The sequence below is a fragment of the Nycticebus coucang genome, chromosome 11, assembly GCF_027406575.1.
Source record: "Nycticebus coucang isolate mNycCou1 chromosome 11, mNycCou1.pri, whole genome shotgun sequence".
NCBI classification, from domain to species: Eukaryota; Metazoa; Chordata; class Mammalia; order Primates; family Lorisidae; genus Nycticebus; species Nycticebus coucang.
The window spans coordinates 109558486-109579328 of NC_069790.1; the positions used below are offsets into that span (position 1 = coordinate 109558486).

Consider the following 20843-nt stretch of genomic DNA (forward strand, 5'->3'; position numbering starts at 1 on the left):
GTCACTGTTTTAGGGGAGAGGATAAAACTAACAGATCAGGGGTAAGCATTGGAATGAAAATGTACTGACCTTGACCTTCAAGGTGGCATCTCCGCAAGGAAAATATGGGTGTTCTCAACATGAAGGAGGAATAATAGCTACAAGACAGGCAAGAACAACAAACTTAATGGGCCACTGGGCACCAGACTTGGACAGTGATGGTGGTTACCTAATCTGATCCTTTTAGGGATTCACTTATGAGCGTGTGTTAAGAAACCCAATGTGCCAAAAGTCTAAAAGGTTTTGACATTCATACTAGAACAGAAATTTTTGCCTTTATCACCTATGCTTTAAAAAGACTTAAGCCAAAATCCCACTTATGTATAAAACTATTCAAGTCAGACAAATCCAACCTCTGTCCTACTGTATAAAGCAAAATGTAATTGTACAGAGATTACAGTTATTTTTTTTCTTTAATACCATTATTATTTCTTGCTCTTTGGGTGAGTGATGAAACCAATTCAGAAACATTATTTTACATAAGTGACTTGAAATTTGATTTCTGTTTCTACTGAGGTCTAACCCTATGGTAAGCAACATAAATGAGTTGTCAAGGATTTTTCAAATTTGATAATTAAAATTATGTTAATAGTTTTTGTAGACTAATTTAGTATCTTCTCAGTCATGGGTACCCAAGACATCTTTGTATCCAAAGATATTTTGGCCTAAAATTTTATAACTAGATTTTGAGATAGTTCTGCAAACTGTGGCCTGCATTTTGTATAGCCTGGAAGCTAAGAATTTTTTTTAAAGGCTTATAAACAAAAAAAATAAAGTGATAGACACATAGTTCACAAAGTCTATTTCTGTCTGGCCCTTTATAGAAAGAATTTCCTAAGTTTAAGCTATTTATGCCTATGGTTCAAAACAGGATTATTCACAAATTTAATGAGTGTGAACCTCTCATAGTTTGGTAATGCAGTGACACCTTATTGTGGCTGCAGGTAAGTTCTTTTTCAATTGCAAAATGTGGGTGGGAGAAAGTAAGCCAGTGGTGGGATCCCCCAATTTCAGAACTGTTGGGGACCAGGTGCATTGTCAATAACCAGTAATATTTTGGGGGGAAGAATTTTTTCTGAGCAGTAGGTCTCAACAGTGGGCTTAAAATATTCATAACTGTGCTGTAAATAGCAGTACCATTTTACAGGCTTCACTGTTCCATTTTTAGAGTGTAATTTCTTTTTTTTTTTTTTTTTTTTTTGAGACAGGGTCTCAAGCTGTTGTCCTGTGTACAGTGCTGTGGCATCATAGCTCACAGCAACCTCAAACTCTTGGGCATAAGCAATTCTCTTGCCTTAGCCTCCCAAGTAGCTGGGACTACAGGCACTTACCACAATGCCTGGCTATTTTGTTGTTGTTGTTGCAGTCGTCATTGTTGTTCCAGCTGGCCCAGGCCAGGTTCACACCCAACAGCCTTAGTGTATGTGGCTGTCGCCCCACCCACCGAGCTGCTGGCACCTCCTAGAGCATAATTTTTAATGGCCTAGGATTTTCAGACTAGTCAGTGAGCACTGGCTTCAATTACATGTTACCAGCTGCATTAATCCCTAACAAGAAAATCAGCCTGTTTTTTGAAGTTGAAGCAAGGCAATTACTTCTCCTCTCTAGCTAGGGAAGTCCATAGATGGTATCTTCTTCCTATAGAAGGATGTTTTGTCCATGTTGGAAGTCTGTTGTTCAGTACAGCCACCTTCACTACTTGCTGAAGCATAAAAGTTCAAGGTGAACCTATAGAGATGTCTTTTTCCCTTAAATCTAATGAACCAACCTCTGCTAGCTTTCAGCCTTTCTTCTGTGGTTTCCTTACCTCTAAGCAAGCCTTTGTAGAATTACAGAGAGTGAGGGCCTTGATCTGGATTAAGCTTTGGCTTAAGGAAATGTTATGACTGATTCTATCCATACAGACCCTTAAAACTTTCTCCACATCAGCAACGGGCTGTTTCATTTTCTTGTCTCTAGTGTGTTCACCCGAGTAGCACTTTTTGTTTCTTACCTTTGTAGTCTCAACTTAACGCCTTGCTTTCTGCCTATCTCAGCTTTCTGTGTACCTTCCTCACTAAGCTTAATTGTTTCTAGCTTTTGATTTAAAGGGAGAGAGATATGAGTGGTGAACACTTAGAGGCCATTGTATGGTTATTTATATAGCCTAACTTTAATATTGTTGTGTTGGCAGGTTGGTGGAGCAGTCAGAATATACAACATGTATACAGTTTGCTTTTATGGGTGCATTTTGTGGTATCCCCAAACAGGTACAGTAGTAACATCAGAGATCACAGATCATTGAAACATACATAATGAAAAAGTTTGATTGACCAAAATGTGACAGACAAGGAAGTGAGCGTATGCTGTTGGAAAAATGGTTTTGGTGAACTTAATCAACACAGGGTTTCCACAAACCTTTTTTTGTTAGAGTCTAACTATGTCACCCTGGGTAGAGTGCTGTGGCATCCCAGCTCATAGCAACCTCAAACTCTTGGGCTCAAGCCAATCTCTTGCCTCAGTCTCCCAAGTAGCTGGGAGTACAGGCGCCTGCCACAATGCCTGGCTTTTTTTTTTGTTGCAGTTGTCAATTGTTGTTTAGCTGGCCCGGGCTGGGCTTGAACCCACCAGCCTCGGTGCATGTGGCTGGAGCCATAACCACTATGCTACAGGCGCTGAGCCCAAACCTCTAAGAAAAAAATCCTATATCTGCAAAGCACAGTAATATAAGCCCATAGTTACATGATGTAGGAAAGCTTGCTATATTCTTTAATTCCTATCACATCATGGGAATCAAAGATTGTCCCCATGAAATAATTAAGAGTAAAAATAGGCAATGTATGTGATTATACGCAAAACTCACTTTAAGCATTTTTATGAATAAGCAGTTTTTATTAATAGAGGCCGTAATTTAAATTTGAAATTGATGACTATTCACAGTGTTTTGAAAGTTTTAATGATAACATTCCAAGTTCTTGGGCTTAGCTGTAGAATTTCATTTGAACTCTAGCTACAAACATCATGGAAGAATATCATGTTTTGTCTAAGATTTAGTATATATTCATGTAAGGGTTAAAATAAGAAAAACCATCTTCCCTCACCGTCTCCCACTCACATCTTTTTTTTAAAGTAGTTCTTTATATATTGTCTCTCAAGGAAGAGACATAAAGTTACCTCATTCCCAGTGTGCCTTTTTTTAAAATACATAATGAGTTTATTAATTACCAAGTAGCATACTGAAATAAAACTAACTTTTTTTAATGTGCCACAGTTCTGAAGATAAAATGCATTTTTCTCATCTGGTAAACACAGCTTTGCTGGTCTTCATTTAATTTGCTGGAAAAAGAAGTGATTTAGTAGATCAGTACACTCTTTTTTAAAAGGTCTTGTTCATCCAATACTAGAATCTAGCAATAGAAGTTCTATAATAAAGTGTATAAGGAAGATCCTAGCATTTATCTCTATTTGGATATATAATGCTACTTTTATTATGCAATTTACACATCATTTAGAAAATATTCCTTAAAGAGTTTTTTTAACTTTTAGTTTACCAGGCTCATTAAAATGAGTTTCTTAGGGTAGTTCTGAAATAGATTTAAACTACTAACCAGGTTGGTTTACCCAAATTATTGTTGTGTTGTATGGAAGTTAAAATTTTTGAAATGTTCTTGTAAAGATTGCTAAAAATTTGATTGTTGTCCATCATTAGATGGTTTCGTAGGATAAGCGTTCCTAACAGTGAGGTAGGGTGTGTATGTGTGTTAGTGGCAGACTCAGCAAGGGCTCTGTGCCCGTACAGTTGAACCTACCCATTGAAGGTTCTAAGAAGATATTTAAAAAGCTGTAAACAGATGTGCAAAATCATTTCACCATAGTGCTAAGGCCCAGTCCCCATTAAAAGGTGATGAGTTGGAAATCTGTAGATGATGAACCAGGTTTCTTTTACACTTACTGTTATTTGTAATATTAAAATTAAATCACAAAAGCTTTAAGGTAGTAGAAATAGAGCTTAATTTACAGTGTGTTTTGAATTTTAGCCCCACTACGTACTAGTGTGTACTTTATACATAGTGCAAGCTGTAACTTCCTTGTGCCTTAGTTTCCACATTTGTGTGAGGGTTGTGGTAACCCTTTTGTTTAGGAGTGAAAGGAAGCATTCAATGAGTGGGTCAGCTTTGCAAGTAAAGCCCTAAATTCACAACTATGAGACAGGTCATCTAATCTGATTAAAATGCATATTACCTTAAAGATTTTAAAGGGCTTATGTCAGTCCCTCCTAGTTTTTTACTCTAGAGTGCCTGCCTTGTACCTAGTTACAGATCACAAAACACTAAAGTACCAGAATTAATACTGTGTCTACACTGTTTACTATAAGTAGGACTGGAAGAGAGAGCAAGTCTCATTCAGCCTCAGAAGCATCGTGACTACAGCCTTGTTTAGAGGAGATAGCTCAGGGCCAACCACTCCCCCTATCCCTGTAGGCTTCGTGCTTAACGTAGGAAAACCTTAGACCCACCACCTGCACTTGGGAGACCACCATTCTTCCCCTGAATCCAACCATAAAGGCAGAGGAGTAGAAGAGGCCCTCTAGAGCCTTTACAACTTTGCCCCTGGGAACACACCTTATAATTTTGGGGTATCCCTTTATATACTTTGCAAAATGTAGTGAACAATCTGTCCTGCTATTACTATGTGCTATTGGACAGCAACTGCAGACAGTGACTCTTCTTACAGGTACCGGGGGAGAGGACGCTGGACAAACAGGAAAGCCCACATGATCCCCAGGGCATGCCACATAGTTGTTTCAGCTTCGCCAGCCACATTTAGCTCAGTAGCAGTGCTCAGAACCAGATAGGAAAGTGAAAGAGTAGACCAGTGAGACCCCAACAACTGCCATTCGTCTTAGTCCCTGTTATTTAAACCCCAGTTTTACAGTACATAAATTATTAGCTGCTGGAACTTCAGTGCTGCTGGAAGCTACATGCAGGATAGAGTGGAAACCCAGCGTTTTTTCCTTTGGGCAAATAGTGGTAGTTGTGAAGACTGCAGAGTTTCCTGCATCGCTCACCTGTAGGGCCCGTCCTTTGGTCTCAATGGGGAGAGTAAATGCAGAAATGGCACATATGGCACAGACGGATGAAAAGAGACACAGGGCTCCCAGGAATGAGGCACTCATGAGAACCTGCAAGTCACAAGAGAATGGCTCGATTTACATGCCCCATCACTTCTAAACTGGTATTTAATGTCAAAGGATTCCCTTCACCGGACGCCCTGCAGGTTATACATTCCTGGCTGATTTATTTGTATCAAGCTAGTGGGGACATTTTGTGTATGTGTGTTTTGCTTTGAGTTTTCCCTTTGTACCCACCCATTAGGCTTTTCCTAGAGCGAGTCTGAGTCTGGGTTTTCCCACCCTTTCATATTAGCTTGCATAACTTCTGACCCTCTCACTATATGTTGTACCTTCTGTGCCAAACATCCCCCCCTTCAGATCTGACAGGATGAAGCAAAAGGTTGGTTTTTGAAGAAATGTAATTGCTGGGTCTCTGAAAAAATCATTCATGTGTCTTATCTCTGTTCACAATGCCTCATCTATGAAAAACAATCAAAATTTTCTATTCAGCATCAATTTTTCCACCATAAGAATAAATTTCTGCCATTCCCTCTCTCTATATATATATATCTCCTGTGACCTGGGTCTTTTCCCCCAGATAATGACTAGGTCAGACTCTACTCTAACTTCAGTTTCCTCAGGACTATGGTCAAAGTTGACAGACAGCCAAGCACTTGATAGTCGTCAACTAAGCTCACAAGAACTAAAGTCACAATGTTGTAATTTGGAAAGACCTAGAAACTATCTGGTTTAGTCTGACCTATTCACTTTACAGATGAACCTATACTGAGTAACTACAAAGTCACATATGGGTCCCTGAAGCACATCAGTGTTCTTACCACTTGGCCTCCAACTTGTGTATTTTAGGTAACCTAGTCCAAAACTGTGAATGATTCCACTTAGCACGCACACAGAACCTGTGATGTTAACCTCCCTAGTACTTTATAGGGTACAGTTCTGATTTTTGTCTCCCAAGATAAATTACAATTTCCCCCAAACAGGAGATTGTGTATCATGTGAGTGTGTATATTGCCAAAAGGCTGGGAAACCAGGCTCAAGAAAGGGGGAGAAGGAAAAAAAGGCCCAGTCGTGCTATCGATGAGCATGTGCCTGCATTCTGTCACTGCTGCCATTCTGTTACTGGACACCAAAATTCTCACCGCCAGCAGCGTGAATTCGAAAGTATCCCTACTTTGTATCAAATATAAAGTCCTAATTGTTGTAAGACCCTGATGGCTTGAGTTTAGATCATAAAACTGTACCACCAGCAAGGGGCAAGGAGAACTGCCTAGACTTTTTTGCCTTTCCTAGAGGGACACAAGGATCCGCTTCATAGCAAGACTCTGGCAATCTAGATGTTACTGGGTGTTCTTCCAACGAATTCTACCTGTGTTCACCAAAGTCAATTTCTGTTGTTTGCAAGCAAGAACTCTGAGTAATACCTGATTATAAAAATCATTTGGGAATTTTGTTAAAATGCAGATTTAAAGGAGCCACTCCAGATTCAGTGTATCAAAAGGAAAGAGAGCTCTTAAGCCTCTACTTGTAAAAAGCAACCCAAAACAAGGACAAAGAGGAAGGTTACATAATGGCAAAAGGATTGATTCAACAAGAAGATAGCAATCCTAAAGGTTTTTTTGTTTGTCTTCTAATTTTGAAGGTTGTATACCAAACAGAAGAGCTTCAAAATACATTGAGGCATAGGCACAATGGCTCATGTTTGTAATCTCAACACTTTGGGAGATCACTACAAAAAACTGAAAAAGTTAGCTGTGGGTGGACGTACAAGCCTCTAGTCCTAGCTGCTCTGGAGGCTGAGGCAGGAGGATTGCTCCAGCCCAAGAATTTGAGGTTACAGTGAGTTACAATTGGGCCACCACACTCAGCCTTGGTCTCTAAAGAATTCAGCAAAAACTGGAAGGAGAAATACACATCCATAGATAGTTGGAGATTCAGTACTTCTCTCAATAATTAATAGAACCAGTAGATAGCAAATCAGCATAGAAGAACTTCCTGATACCGTCAGCCAGGATCTGACCGACATTTGCAGGATACCTAACAGCAGAGTACTACACAAGCGCCCATTGAACATTCCCCCAAGATAAACTACATTCTGGGCCATAAATGAACCTCAAAAGATTAAAATGAATTGGAATCAAAGAGGGTATTCTCTGATTAGTATCAACTAGAAATAAAGGCAACGGCAAAATTTACAAACTCTTCTAAATTATCCATCAGTCAAGCCTCAAGACAAATGAAAACTACCTCGAATGGAATGAAAATACAACATATTTTTAGGACACAGGTAACAGAAACAAAAAGACAAATGTAAGCGACAGTGAGACCCCGACTCGTGAAAAAAATGGAAAAACCCAGCCGGGCGCCGCGGCGAGCGCCTGTAATCCCAGCGGCTTCCGGAGGCTGAGGCAGCGGGTGCCCGCAGCCCGAGTCTGAGGTTGTGGTGAGCTACCACGCCCACTGCACTCTGCTCAGGGGCATAGGGTGGGACCCTGTCTCAACAAAAAAAAAAAAAAAGACAAATGTATAAGAAACTCATATCTACTAAGCTCATAAAAATTAAAATTATTTTTTTAGAAAAATGCAGTCTTGTAAAAATGTAATCCTTACCAAAGTAATCTATAATTCTAATAAAAATCAAAATCCTATTAGGATTTTTAAATTAATTTGGAAAAATATTGATTCTAATTTGGCCAAGAGCTGGAGGTTGCTGTGAGCTGTGATGCTATAGCACTCTACTGAGGATGACAAAGTGAGACTCTCAAAAAAAAAAAAAAAAACTATCCTCTTAGTGATGATGAAAAACAGGGATGCTTAAGAATGTGTTTATGGACACGAAGAGACATCAGACATCGTGTCCAAAGAAGACATGTTAAACATGAAAAGGTGCTCAACATCAGTAGTCACCGGGGCAAGGAAAACTAAAACCACAGTGAGTTACCGCCTCACATCTGTCAGGATGGTTATCAGGAGATAGGAGTGCTGGGAAGAATGTGGAGAAAGGGAACCCACTGTCTGTGCAGCCATTATGGAAACAAGGATGATGGCTTGGTGCCCGTAGCTCAGTGGTTAAGGCGCTGGCCACGTACACTAAGGCTAGCGGGTTCAAACCTGGCCCAGGCCAGCTAAACAACAATGACAACTGCAACAACAAACAAAATAGCCAGGCATTGTGGTGGGCACCTGTAGTCCCAGCTACTTGGGAGGCTGAGGCAAGTGAATCACTTAAGCCCAAGAGTTTGAGATTGCTGTGAGCTGTGAAGCCACAGCACTGTACTGAGGGTGACATGGTAGTAAGACTCGGTGTTAAAAAGAGAACTAGCATGGAGGTTCCCCAAGAAATTAAAAATAGAACTGCCAGATGATCCAGCAGCTCCTTTAGTGGGTATATTCCCAAAGGAAATTATCCCCTTATAAAGATATGTGTGCTCTTGTGCTCATGACAGCATTATTATAGCCAAAAAAGAACTTGTGGTATATACATCCAATGGAATATTATTTAACCTTTAAAAAGGAAATGCTAGAAGGAGCAAAATAGCTAACCCTGGAAGATACTGTGTCTAGTAAAATAAGCCAGGTGCAAAAATGGATGATCTCACTCACACGTGGGGTCTAAAAAAGAAAAAGTACATAGAATCAAACAGTGGTTACCCAGAGCAGGGGAAAATGGGAATATGTGGTGGAGAAAATGTACTTATAAATTATTAAGTACATACATTTTTTAAAAAATATAAAATTTAACAAGATTGATTATACATTTCTTCTACAAAATTCTGCTTTTCCCTCAGACATGCTGCTAAACTCCCTATGTGTCTGTCCTATTGTAGAGGCCCGCCCTCGCCACCCCTCCATTATCTCCTTCCCTGGTTTTTTATGTTTTCATAACATTATCATATCTGACATGTTGTTTAACTGTCCCCTGTCTTGCTTCTCCACTACAAAGCAATTTCAAAGAATCTAGGATCTTGAATGTTTTATATAGTGTTTGGAACATACAAAGCCTTAAAGACTCTATATTAAATAATTTAAATAGTTGCATATAAACCATGTGCAGTGGCACACACCTATAATTCTAGCTACTCAGGAGGCTAATCTGGGAGCAAAACTTGAGCCCAGGAATTGGAATCCAGCCTGGGCAATCCATCAAAACTGTGTATCCTTAAAAAACAAAAAAAAATAGTTGCATATGTACAAAGGTGGGTTATGTATAATATCAGTGTCCCATTACTTGTAAGTAGCAAAAATAAATGAAATGAACATGTCATTCATCAATGGCTAATAAGGGCACATTTGTGCAGTGGAACTCTATGCACCTACTTAAAAAGAAGTTGGTCTACATGTGCTGACAGAATAAGATGAGTGAAAAAGGTAGCTGCACTATGCAGATGTGTGTTTACACAGACACTTCTACATACATACACAAATGTAGACACACAAAAGAGACGCGTGACTCCATGTGATGTTTGCTGAGAGCTTTTGAGCCTCATCCCTCTTTCCCCCCTTGTGCCCCAACCCCTGAGCACACTGATGGGAAGGCCTGGGTGCTCCTTCCTTTGATGTCAGCAGGAGATTTAAACCCTGCTAGGCCTGGGTTAGGGTTCCTTGCCCATACGTGGGGATTTGTACCCTGAAACCCCCAACCACATTAAAGACCCAGGTCTGTCACTTTCCCTTGTCTCTCGGGCCATTTTTGATCTGCTTGAGAGGCCTCTAATTAAGAAAACTTGTTATATCTTCATGGTGTGTGCGTGGTATCATCAGTCTCCCAACATCTGAACCAAACTTTGGAGAGGGAGAGTCCACCCACCTCTGCAGGTGACCATAGATACTATTGGGACTATATAGACACATGTGCACAGATGTGCAAATATTCATATGCATCTATGCATGTACAATATTGCTGATACACAGATATGCTCAGAGAGATAAGATACATGTATGCCAAAGCGCCTGAAACAGTATACCCTGAACTATTATCTCTGGTAATGGAATTAACAGAGAATTTTTCCTTTCTTGTGATAACTTATAGGTTACATTTGACACTTTAATTAAAAAAAATTTTTTTAGAAACAGGGTCTCATCTGTTCCCCAAGTTGGAGTGCAGTGGCACAATCATAGCTCGCTGTAAGTCTCAAACTCCTGGGTTCGAGTGATGCAACTGTTTCAGCATCAGAGCACCCCTGGGACTACAGATAGGCACCACACCTGGCTGATTGTTTTTTAAGACAGTCTTGGGCGGCGCCTGTGGCTCAAGGAGTAGGGTGCCGGTCCCATATGCCGGAGGTGGTGGGTTCAAACCCAGCCCCGGCCAAAAAAATAAAATAAAATAAAAGACAGAGTCTTGCTATGTTGCCCAGGCTGGTCTCAGACTCCTGGCTGCATGCATTCTTCCTGCCTCAGCCTCCTACAGTGCTGGCATTACAGGCATGAGCCACTGTGCCTGGTTGGTTTTCTGTACACAAAAGTAGCCAGTTACAATCATAATTTGCAAAATGTTTTGGTTGCCAAACCACTCTAGGAGGAACTGTAGTAGAAGCTAGGAATATAAAAATTAGCAAAATGTGTACTACCCCACTTGTCACAGGGATTAAAGCCTATTGGAAGAGACAGATTTTAAATAGCAAATAAATAGATGATTATAACCTGATAAATGATTTGAAGGAAAAGTTCAAGGTGCCATAAGAGTTCACAGCAGGGAGACCAGAGTTAGGCTAGGGCATCACAGTGCTTTCCTAAGGAAATAAGGAATCCGTGACTACACAGAGGTGATGGGGTAGGGTAAGAGGTCTCCAGGGTGAGGAAACAGCAAGAGAGAAAGTGTAAAGAGGATATACCTGTGTTACTCTTAGTAAACTACGAGAACCAGATCGTAGCTAAAAAAATGGAGAAAGGGTGCATATGAAGCTCTGTTATAGTCTGAACACTTACTTATGCCCCCCACCCCAATTAGATTTTGAAGCCTTAGCCCCAACTATGATAGTATGTGGGCATGGGGTCTTTGGGAGGTGATTAGGTCCAGATGAGATGAGAGTGGGGCCCTCAGGATGGGATCAGTGCCCTTGCAGGAAGAAAAGACACTATGGGAAGACAGTGACCAGGGCCCTCAGAAGAACCCAACCATGCTGCACTTTGATATTCAGCCCCCGCAGAACTGTGAGAAATAAATTTCTGTGCCAGTCTATGGTATCTTACAGCAGCCTGAGCTAAGACAGGGCCTGCTTGGTGGACCCTTGTAAACCACAGAGAGGATTTTGGCCTTTGTGGGGAAGAGCACGGCAAGACCTGCAGGTCCAGTGAGGAAGATGAGCTGAAGAGGGATGAGAGGATGCAGGTGGGACGTCAGCTCAGCAGCCCAGCAGAGTCCAGCCAGAGTGCTGCTGGTGACAGAAGGCAGTAAGATGAACAGGTTGGGGTGGACAGGAGGTTAGAGCCATGTGGTTCGGGGACTGACTGTGAGGATGGGAGAGAGGAGAGAAGGATGACCCGCAGGTGAGATGGTGTTGCCAGGCACTGACGGAAGCTGTGGGAAAGGAGTGGGCCCAGGAAGAAGCTGATGAGGCGCCAGAGTCTGGAGCTCAGAAATAACGCCTCATTCAGAGACAGAAGTGTGGGATCCTGAGCATGTAGTTGGTAACTAAAATCATGAAAACAAGTGATAAAATTAGAAAAGGTGGCCGGGTGTGGTTTCTCACGCCTGTAATTCCAGCACTTGGGAGGCCAAGGCAGGTGGATTGCCTGAGCTCATGAGTTCAAGACCAGCCTGAACAAGAGCAAGACTCTGTCTCTCAAAAAAAAAAAAAATAGCTGGCGTTGTGGCGGGAGCCTGTAGTCCCAGCTACTTGGGAGGCTGAGGCAAGAGAGTCACTTAATCTCAAGAGTTTGAAGTTGCTGTGAGTTGTGATGCCACAGAACTCTACCGAGGGTGACTGACAAAGTGAAACTCTGTCTCACAAAACAAAAAAAGAAAAGGTAAGGGTCTAGCACTGAAAAATAAAAAGGCCACAACAGGCCAGGCGTGGTGGCTCACCCCTGAATCCCACCACTTTGTGAGGTTGAGGTGGAAGGATTGCTGGAGGCCAGGAGTTTGAGACCAGCCTGGGCAAAATAGTGAGACCCTCATCTCTACAAAAAGTACAAAAACTAGCTGGGCATTGTGGTATGTGCCTACAGTCCCAGATAGTTGGGAGGCTGAAGCAGGAGGATCATTAGCGCCCAAGAGTTTGAGGTTGTTGTGAGCTATAATCATGTCGTTGCACTCCATCCTGAGTGACAGGACAGAGAGGGAGGGGAGGGGCGAAGAGAGGAGGGAAAGAAGGGAAGGGAGGGAGGAAGCTACAATAATAAAACTGAAGTAGATGTGTCACAAGAGACTGAGCAGCAGCAGCCACAGAGGTGGGATAAATCCCACAGAAAGCAATTCCTGGAAACCAGCAGAGGGAACAGCGGTGCCATGGGGAGTGTGTGGCCAGCAGTCATCTACGTGGAGGGAGGGAGAGGGAGATGAAAGATGCAAATGGCCTTTGGGGTTAGAGGGAAGGAGGCTGCAGAGACTAATTGTGGTGGCATAGAGATGGCACCAACAGACTAGAGGGGGTGGGGTGAGGGGACAATAGGAAATGGGGAGAAGAAGGAAGCTTTTGGAGGACTTTGGCTTGAGAGAGATAGCCAACAGGGCTGAGTACACAGTTTTTAAGGTGTGGATTCCAAAACACCTTAAAATGGTGACTAGAAGCATTCATTACCAAGGGATAGACTGAAATCACAGGAGAGACGCAATTTTAAGTCAAAAAAACTCCAGAGACTCAAATGAGAAACCATTCTGAGTACATTTGGAAGCTGGCTGTTTAAAAGTCAATAAACAAAAAGATCAATAGCCTTCTAAATACAGATGACTATTCATGATGTTAAAATAGAAGTTGTAATGAAAGAAAACACTCTTTAACGAAAACAGAAAGCCATGAAATGCCTAGGAATAAACAAGATGTACAGAATCTATTTGGAGAAAACAATAAAATCCCAGCAAGGGGGCACAGAAGGAAAATTGAACAAATGAAGAAACAAATCTTGTTCTTAGGTAGACAGCACTGTAAGAAAAAAAGTCCATTTTTCCTAAGTTAGCTAATACATGTAATGGATTAAAAATTAAAATCTTAATAGGATCTGGGCAGACACGGGAGGCAGCACACAACTAAATGATTCTAAAGCATATTTGAGAAAGAAGAGCAGTGAGGTGAGCTTTGAGCAGACAGTTCTGAAAATGTGCTCTAAAGCTCATTAGGATAATGAAAAGAATGTGACAGTGACAAAACCAGACAGATCAATGGGCTAAAATAGTGAGTTAGAAATAGGCCAAGTAATTGTGGAAACATAAGCAAACTGACACTTCTAATCCATGAGTAAAAATGGATTTTCAATAAATAGTGTTGAGACAATCAGCTAGCCATTTGGGAAATCATAAAGCTGTTTGCTGCATCAGACCTTGCAACTCAATAAACTCCAATGGCCTGAAAGAGGGCTCAGCAGGGATTTCTGGGTCAGAATGTGGCATGCATTCACTTCATACATTTTTTTTTTAATTAAAAAATATATATATTTTTTAAGTGACAAGAGATTTGTCACTTTGATTTTTATATATTTATAAAAATATATATATATATATATTTTTTTTTAATAGAGACAGAGTCTCACTTTGTTGTCCTCAGTAGAGTTCCATAGTGTCACAGCTCACAGCAACCTCCAGTTCTTGGGCTTAGCTGATTCTCTTGCCTCAGCCTCCTGAGTAGCTGGGACTACAAGCACCTACCACAACGCCTATTTTTTTGTTGCAGTTTGGCTGGGCCAGGTTTGAACAGTTTGGCCACCACCCTCAGTATATGGGGCCGGTGCCCTACTCACTGAGCCACAGGCGCTGCCCTCCACAAATCAATGTTTTAAAGACCAAGCTGAAAAATGGGCAAGTGTCTGAATGGGCAAGCTAAAAAAAGATAAAATTCTCAATTAAAATATGAAGGGAACATTCAGTACCATTTCTAATAAGAGAAATACTAATTATAATAACAAAGAAGTATCATTTTTATTGCCTGTGGGATTGGCAAAGATGAAAGATGAAGAAAGCCATTTGGCAGCAGTTTGAAACAACAGGGCTCTCATGCATTAGCTCCCCAAAGAGCACCATAGCACCACCATGTGCCAAAATGTAGAGCAGGCAGACCCTTGACCTTCAATTCAATTTCTAGGAATTTACTCTAAAGAGATAATTGCATAGTTAGATAAAAATGTGAGCACAAGGATCCTCATTACTGTTGCTTATGTTAGAAAAATATCTGAAATAGGTTAGATATTCAACAATACAGAACTGACTGATCAAAACATAGCTTTTGAAGTATACATACAGTAAAATATTTTCCAGTATTAAAAGGGCTTATTTTAAGCCCTTTAGACACAAATAATGTCTGCAACATAGGTGTAGCAAAGTAAGTTATAAAAAGTACTGTCTGTAAACCAGGATAATTTAGGTACAATATATATGTGTGTTTATATATACATAGAAAAATATATGAGAAGAGCCTCATTAAGGTGTATTTGTTATCCTTAAGTGATGAAACATTAAGTAGAGAATTTTAATTCTATTTTGTAAGTGTTTGTGTTTTCAATGTGGAAGGAAAACATCACGTGTGGTCAAAGTCGCCTTTGGAAATCTTTTGTCACTTAAAATAAGAACAAACATATTTGAGTCACAAGATCCTCTCCTTGACCAAAGGAGCCTTGCTTCTGTGAGCTTTCTTGTTGACTAGGCCTCAACCTTAGCGGGATGACTTTTTTTTTTTTTTTTTTGAGACAAGGTCTTGCCCTATCACCTATCCAGAGTGCAGTGGCATAATCATAGCTCACTGCAGCCTCTAGCCAGAGTTCAATGGCGTAGTCATGGCCCACAGCAGCCTCCAAGTCCTGGCTCAAGCGATCCTCCTGCCTTAGACTTCCGAGTAGGTGGAACTATAGACAGTAGGTGTACACCACCACATTCAGCTAATTTTTTCTATTTTTAGTAGTGACAAGGTCTTGCTCTCACTTATTTTGAGCTCCCAAGCTCAAGCAGTCCTCCTACCGGAGTACTAGGATTACATCCATGAGCCACTGTGCAGCCCTGGCCTAAAGACTTGAACAAACACTAACACAGTTGTAAGAGGCCAAGGCCACATCCCTAGGATGACCCTAATTACCCTATAGCACCTGCCTGAGAAAACTCAAGGCTTCCAGAAGAATTTGTTTGTTCCAGCCAACACCTGCAGACAGGGCCTCCATCCCCCAGTCACTGTGGGAAGGCAGGAGCCCAACTTTGACAAGTAGCAGTTACCAAACCCAGATGGGTTTCACGTGGACCAACACCCCTTAGAGATATTTGTAATTTTTTACTTCCCTGACTCTGCTCAGGCCTCTGCCACCCACCACCCCATTCTCCCTTAAAAACACCCGATCACCTCCCTACAACTGGGAGCCGAGCTCAGCTCACACAGGATTTCTCTTCCACAATAGTTGGTACAGATTAAAACCCGTCCATATCGCTTTCACCAGTGCCAGGCTTTGTTTACCTTTGACAACATACAGTTTCTCAGTAAGTCCATTACTTATTGGAAATCACTTATGAAAATATTAAATGGATATATTTTTATTCCCATTAACTTGTGAAGTTCTGTGCCACCTATGGACTGATTCATTGTTTTCAGTGCTTCAGGAGAAGGCCAGACATTCGACAGGACAACAAAATCATTGTGCAGCTGTGACAATTAAATTAGGATTTTTTGAGGTCCTTAGAAGATAAGGAGTTACCTTTCATCCTTATTGAAAGGGAGGAGGCCGAAGCGGGCACATTGCTTCAGCTCAGGAGTTCGAGACCAGCCTGAGCAAGAGCAAGACTCCATCTCTACTAAAAATAGAAAAACCGCAGCAAGAGGATCTCTTGAGCCCAAGAGTTTGAGGTAGCTGTGAGCTATTTTGTCTACCCAGGGTGACAGAATGAGACTCTGTCTCAAAAAAAAAAAAAAAAAAAAGAAAGTCAATTTTTTTTCCTGTGAAAATATTTTATGCAATCAGGTTTACTATCTTTCTCAATATCTTTTTATGTCATCATAGAAAGACTTTCAGAATTCGGAAATCTCTCTTTTTGTGTCAACAAATTTCATGGCAACATGAAATTAGTCTTGCAAGCTTGTTCTCCCTTGATTCCTTTCAATTTACTCTCTATAGCAACCAAAGTGATCTTTTAGAAAAGGAGAACAGGTCATATTTCTCATCTGAGAACTCTTAAATTATTCCCCACTGTTCCTAAGATAAAATTCAAAGTCCTTGATATGCCTGGAAGGTACATTCTGTCTCTGTGCTTCTCTCCATTGGGCTCACTCGGCTCTTTTCTATTCCTGGAACACACCAATCCCTGTCCCACCGCAAGGCCCGGGTTCCACCTGTCATCCCACTTGCAATGCTATTTCCCTTTACACTACCGTCAGCTCCTCTTACTTCAGATCGCAACTGCCACGTCACCTTTCCAGAGAAAGGACTGGCCTGGAAAAGCCTGTCACTCCTTTTACTCATTGCATTACCTCTGAAGCACTAATCACAGTCTGAAATTATCTTAAATTACTTGCATATTTCTAAAGTACCCAACTTGATTGTAAGATTCTCAAGGGCAGGCACCCTGTGGTGGTGTGCTGCCAAACAAGTGACAGCCAGTTCTCAAAAGACCAAAAGCTCTGATTTATACCAATTGCCACTGTGGCTAATTTCAAACAATGTGAGGTTAACCAGTTTGCAAATTTTACTGAAAATTTCACAAGCCTGTCCAGGCCAGTTCCAGCACGCCACTGGCAATTTGTCTGACTTATTGACTATTGCAAATAAAGAGAACTAGGGCTATGCCAGGCACAGAGTTCAAGAGTTCAATAAATGTTGGTTGAACATTTGATTGGAATAAAGTTATTCGCAATTCCTCAATTCTATACCATCAAATATAGATTATAATTAATTGAATTCTTTTTGGTGGTTTTCTTTGCTTTTCTTTTCTTTTTTTGAGACAGAGTCACCTGTTGCCCCAGGCTAGAGTACCCTGGCATCAACCTAGTGCACAGCAACCTCAAACTCCTGGGCTCAAGCAATCCTCTTGCCTTGGCCTTCTGTGAACTGGGACTACATGCTAGACTGTCTCATTTGACAAGACACCATCTTAGGTGTGGCCTCAAGGGAGGGGTCTTGGTTGTGTTACTCATACCCTGCACCCCTCACAGCTTGGCCATGCACCCTGGGGCTGCAAGGGCCTGCGCTGCAAACCCAGGGTGAAGCCCACAGCTGTGGATATGCCAGAAGGACGAACCTTGTAGGCACCAGCAGTTCCACACCACCGAATCCAGGGATGCTTGGTGTTATGAACTGAATATTTGTGTCCTTCCAAGATTCATATGTTGAATTCCTAATTCCTGATGTGATGGTACATTATTACATTTGGGGGCAAGGCTTTGGGGAAGTGATTAGGTCATGAGGGTGGAGCCCTCATGAATGGGACTATGAATGTGACTGGCGCTCTTTAAACAAAGATCATACAGGGCAGTGCCTATGGCTCAAAGGAGTAGGGCGCCAGCCCCATATGCCAGAGGTGGCGGGTTCAAACTCAGCCCTGGCCAAAAACTGCAAAAAAAAAAAAGGAAAGAAAGAAAGAAAAAGACCATACAGCATTCTTTCCACCTCTCTCTGGATGTGAGGACACAACAAGAAGGTAGCCATCTACAAGTCAGGGAGAGAGTCCTCACCACAACCCAGCCATGCAGGCCGCCTGACCTCAGACTTCAGCCTCCGTATCTGTGACAAATTTCTGTTGTTCATAAGCCACCCAGTACTTGCTATATAGCAGCCTGAACTAATTAAGACACCCAGCTAGGGCTACAGCCTCAGACTGCTTAAAGTTTCCCAGAATAAGGAAGGAGGCAGTCCCTGACTTACTGATAGAGACCTTGTGCTGGTCCCTCTGTATTTAAGTGAGTCTTTAATATTTTAACAGTAAAATTCCCCTTTTTTGTTTCCTTGAACCACATACTCATGACTCCTATTATTTCTACTATCATTGGTTTCTGTCAACTAAATGTCTTGAGACATTCATTTTATTTTTTTATTTTCTTTTATTTTTTGAGACAGTCTCACTTTGTCCCCCTTGGTAGAGTGCTGTGGCATCACAGCTCACAGCAACCTCAAACTCTTGGGCTCAAGCAATTCTCTTGACTCAGCCTCCCGAGTAGCTGGGACTACAGGCACCCGCCACAACGCCTGGCTATTTTTAGAGGTAGGTCTCACTCTGGCTCAGGCTGGTCTCAAACCTGTGAGCTTAAGCAATCCACCCGCCTTGGCTTACCAGAGTGCTAGGATTACAGGCATGAGCCACCGCACCCAGCAAGACATTCATTTTAAAAGAAGCATCTGTATTAGACTTAATAGAGTCATTCAAATGTGGAAGCATATTACTGAGTGATATATGTAAACATTTTACTTTAACTGGTTTAACAGCTTGTTTTAGTGCAAAAGAATAAGGAGAGAAAGGGGTGGAGGAAGGGTGGGAAAGAGAGAAGAGGAAGAACGAAGTGAATCAGCATCTCCGGGTGGAGTCGAGGAATCTTTCAGTTATGAAGTTACTCTAGTAATTCTGATAAGTGCTTAAGTTTTACAACCACCTCAAAGGGAAGGCAGACTGATTAGCACACAGCAATCATACCAAATCCACCTGTCAGCTTGGAGCATCTCACCCCATGCCCTGCCTAGGCAAATATCCTAAGAACAGACACAAAACTTCCTGGATTCTAAACCTCCCAATTCAAACCTGTTAAGGAAAGAAAAACATCCCAATTGCATAGTGATTGATACATGGGTCACTACAAAAGTTTTGAGACAGACTATTATGGTTCATTATTTCACTTCTCAGAAGCACAGTTGACAGTGTCTTACTGACTCACCCATGTGAGTTTCAACTTGCGGCTTATCAGTGTTGCTGGGATGGCTTCATTTGTTTCCATCCGTGCGGATTTTACATTTCTTGTTTTTTTTGTTTTTTTTTGTAGAGACAGAGTCTCACTTTATGGCCCTCAGTAGAGTGCCGTGGCCTCACACAGCTCACAGCAACCTCCAACTCCTGGGCTTAAGCGATTCTCTTGCCTCAGCCTCCCGAGTAGCTGGGACTACAGGCGCCTGCCACAACGCCCGGCTATTTTTTGGTTGCAGTTTGGCCGGGGCCGGGTTTGAACCCGCCACCCTCGGTATATGGGGCCGGCGCCTTACCAACTGAGCCACAGGCGCCGCCCACATTTCTTGTTTTTTGTGTATCTCAAAACTTTTGTAATGACCCACGTATAACTCAACTGGACTTAAATATTTTTCCTATTGAGAAATATTTATTTGAATGGCATTTAGCCCTGATTGTTATCGATCATTGTGGTCATTATTTGCTAACATTTTTTGAGAGCTTACTATGTATCCAACATCAGACTAAGTGTTCCACATTATTAATCTCATTTAATCCTCAGAACAAACCTCTCTAGCAGGTGCTATTATTGATTTCCACTTAACAAATGATAGCAGAGAAACACGATTGACAATTATGAAAAACTGAGAACCCACCCAGCTATAGGATACTGAGCAGAACAGAGCCTTGTGGCCCTAGGAGACCTGGTGGGTTTTTCCCTGATGCACACACCCACCAAAAGCAGTGCGGCTCCTGGGAGAAATGGCTGCAAATGCCCCAGGGAAATGTTCTGGATGGTTGAGAACCAAGACACTCAACTTCTGATGAAAGCCTGGGGAATAAACTAGGCTTCATCAGGTCACCTGGTAATAGGGTTAATATTTCTCTATTAGGTTCTTTGCTAAAAATGATGAAGTAAGTGTAAAGGAATTTTGAAAAGCAAAAGCACTAGATAAAAGCTGCCCCAGTATTTTTTTTTAGATAGATGCAGAAAATGCTCTCAAGAGAATTAAAAAATAGTAGCAGCAAAATCCCTCGGTTAAATTTTAAGAAATCCATGCTAAAGTCTACTCGTCCCTTGAAAACTCCTTTTCTACGAAAAGTTCACCCCCAACCCCCACCCCCAGCTGCATTTATGCATGACCCTGACCCTTGGCTGCACCTGGTTTAGCTCAAGCATGGGCAACTGACCAGACCTGGCCAACTAGCTCAAGCATGGGCAACTGACCAGACCTGGCCAACTAGCTCAAGCATGGACAACTGACCAGACCTGGCCAACTAGCTCAAGCATGGAGACTGACCAGGCCTAGTTAACTAGAGCCCCTTTCTAGAGATCTGGGGAGAACTAATCAGTATCTTCCGGCAGTCATAGCTAAGGACATGTGTTTAGGATTCATGGGGCTGCCATGTACACAAGCAGGCATGACTCACTGGTCCTTGGGGAGATAGGAGCATAGCTTGCAGGCTCAGGAGGAGATGAGTGACCAGGGCCCCAACAAGAACAGGAGGACACAGCCTGGGTCCCTGTCGACCCCTTACTTCCTAGATCAGGCCTTCCCAGGCACCAGCCTCATTCCTGCCCTTCTTTTTCCCACCGTAGCCAGAACAAGTGGATTCTGTTTCTTGTGGCCAGAAAGGACTGACCAGTGCAGAGAGGCAAGGTGTACAGCACCCTGCAGGTTGCTGTCTCTGCCTCTGTTG

General features: G+C 42.0%; 1 protein-coding gene across 3 annotated transcripts in view; it reads right to left on the reverse strand.

The window, feature by feature from the left end:
* Nucleotides 1-2056: 2056 nt before the first annotated feature.
* Nucleotides 2057-20843, reverse strand: part of SVOPL (SVOP like) — a 60682-nt gene continuing 41895 nt past the window's right edge. For 2 of the 3 annotated variants that reach the window (XM_053609327.1, XM_053609326.1), the window contains 2 exons: nucleotides 5087-5200; nucleotides 2057-3354 (listed from right to left, as the gene is read on the reverse strand). In XM_053609327.1, the coding sequence (XP_053465302.1) occupies nucleotides 5109-5200 (92 nt within the window). In that variant the 3' untranslated portion in view covers nucleotides 2057-3354; nucleotides 5087-5108. Of the gene's footprint in view, nucleotides 3355-5037; nucleotides 5201-20843 lie in introns of those variants that run through there. The other variant, XM_053609328.1, reaches the window with a different exon arrangement.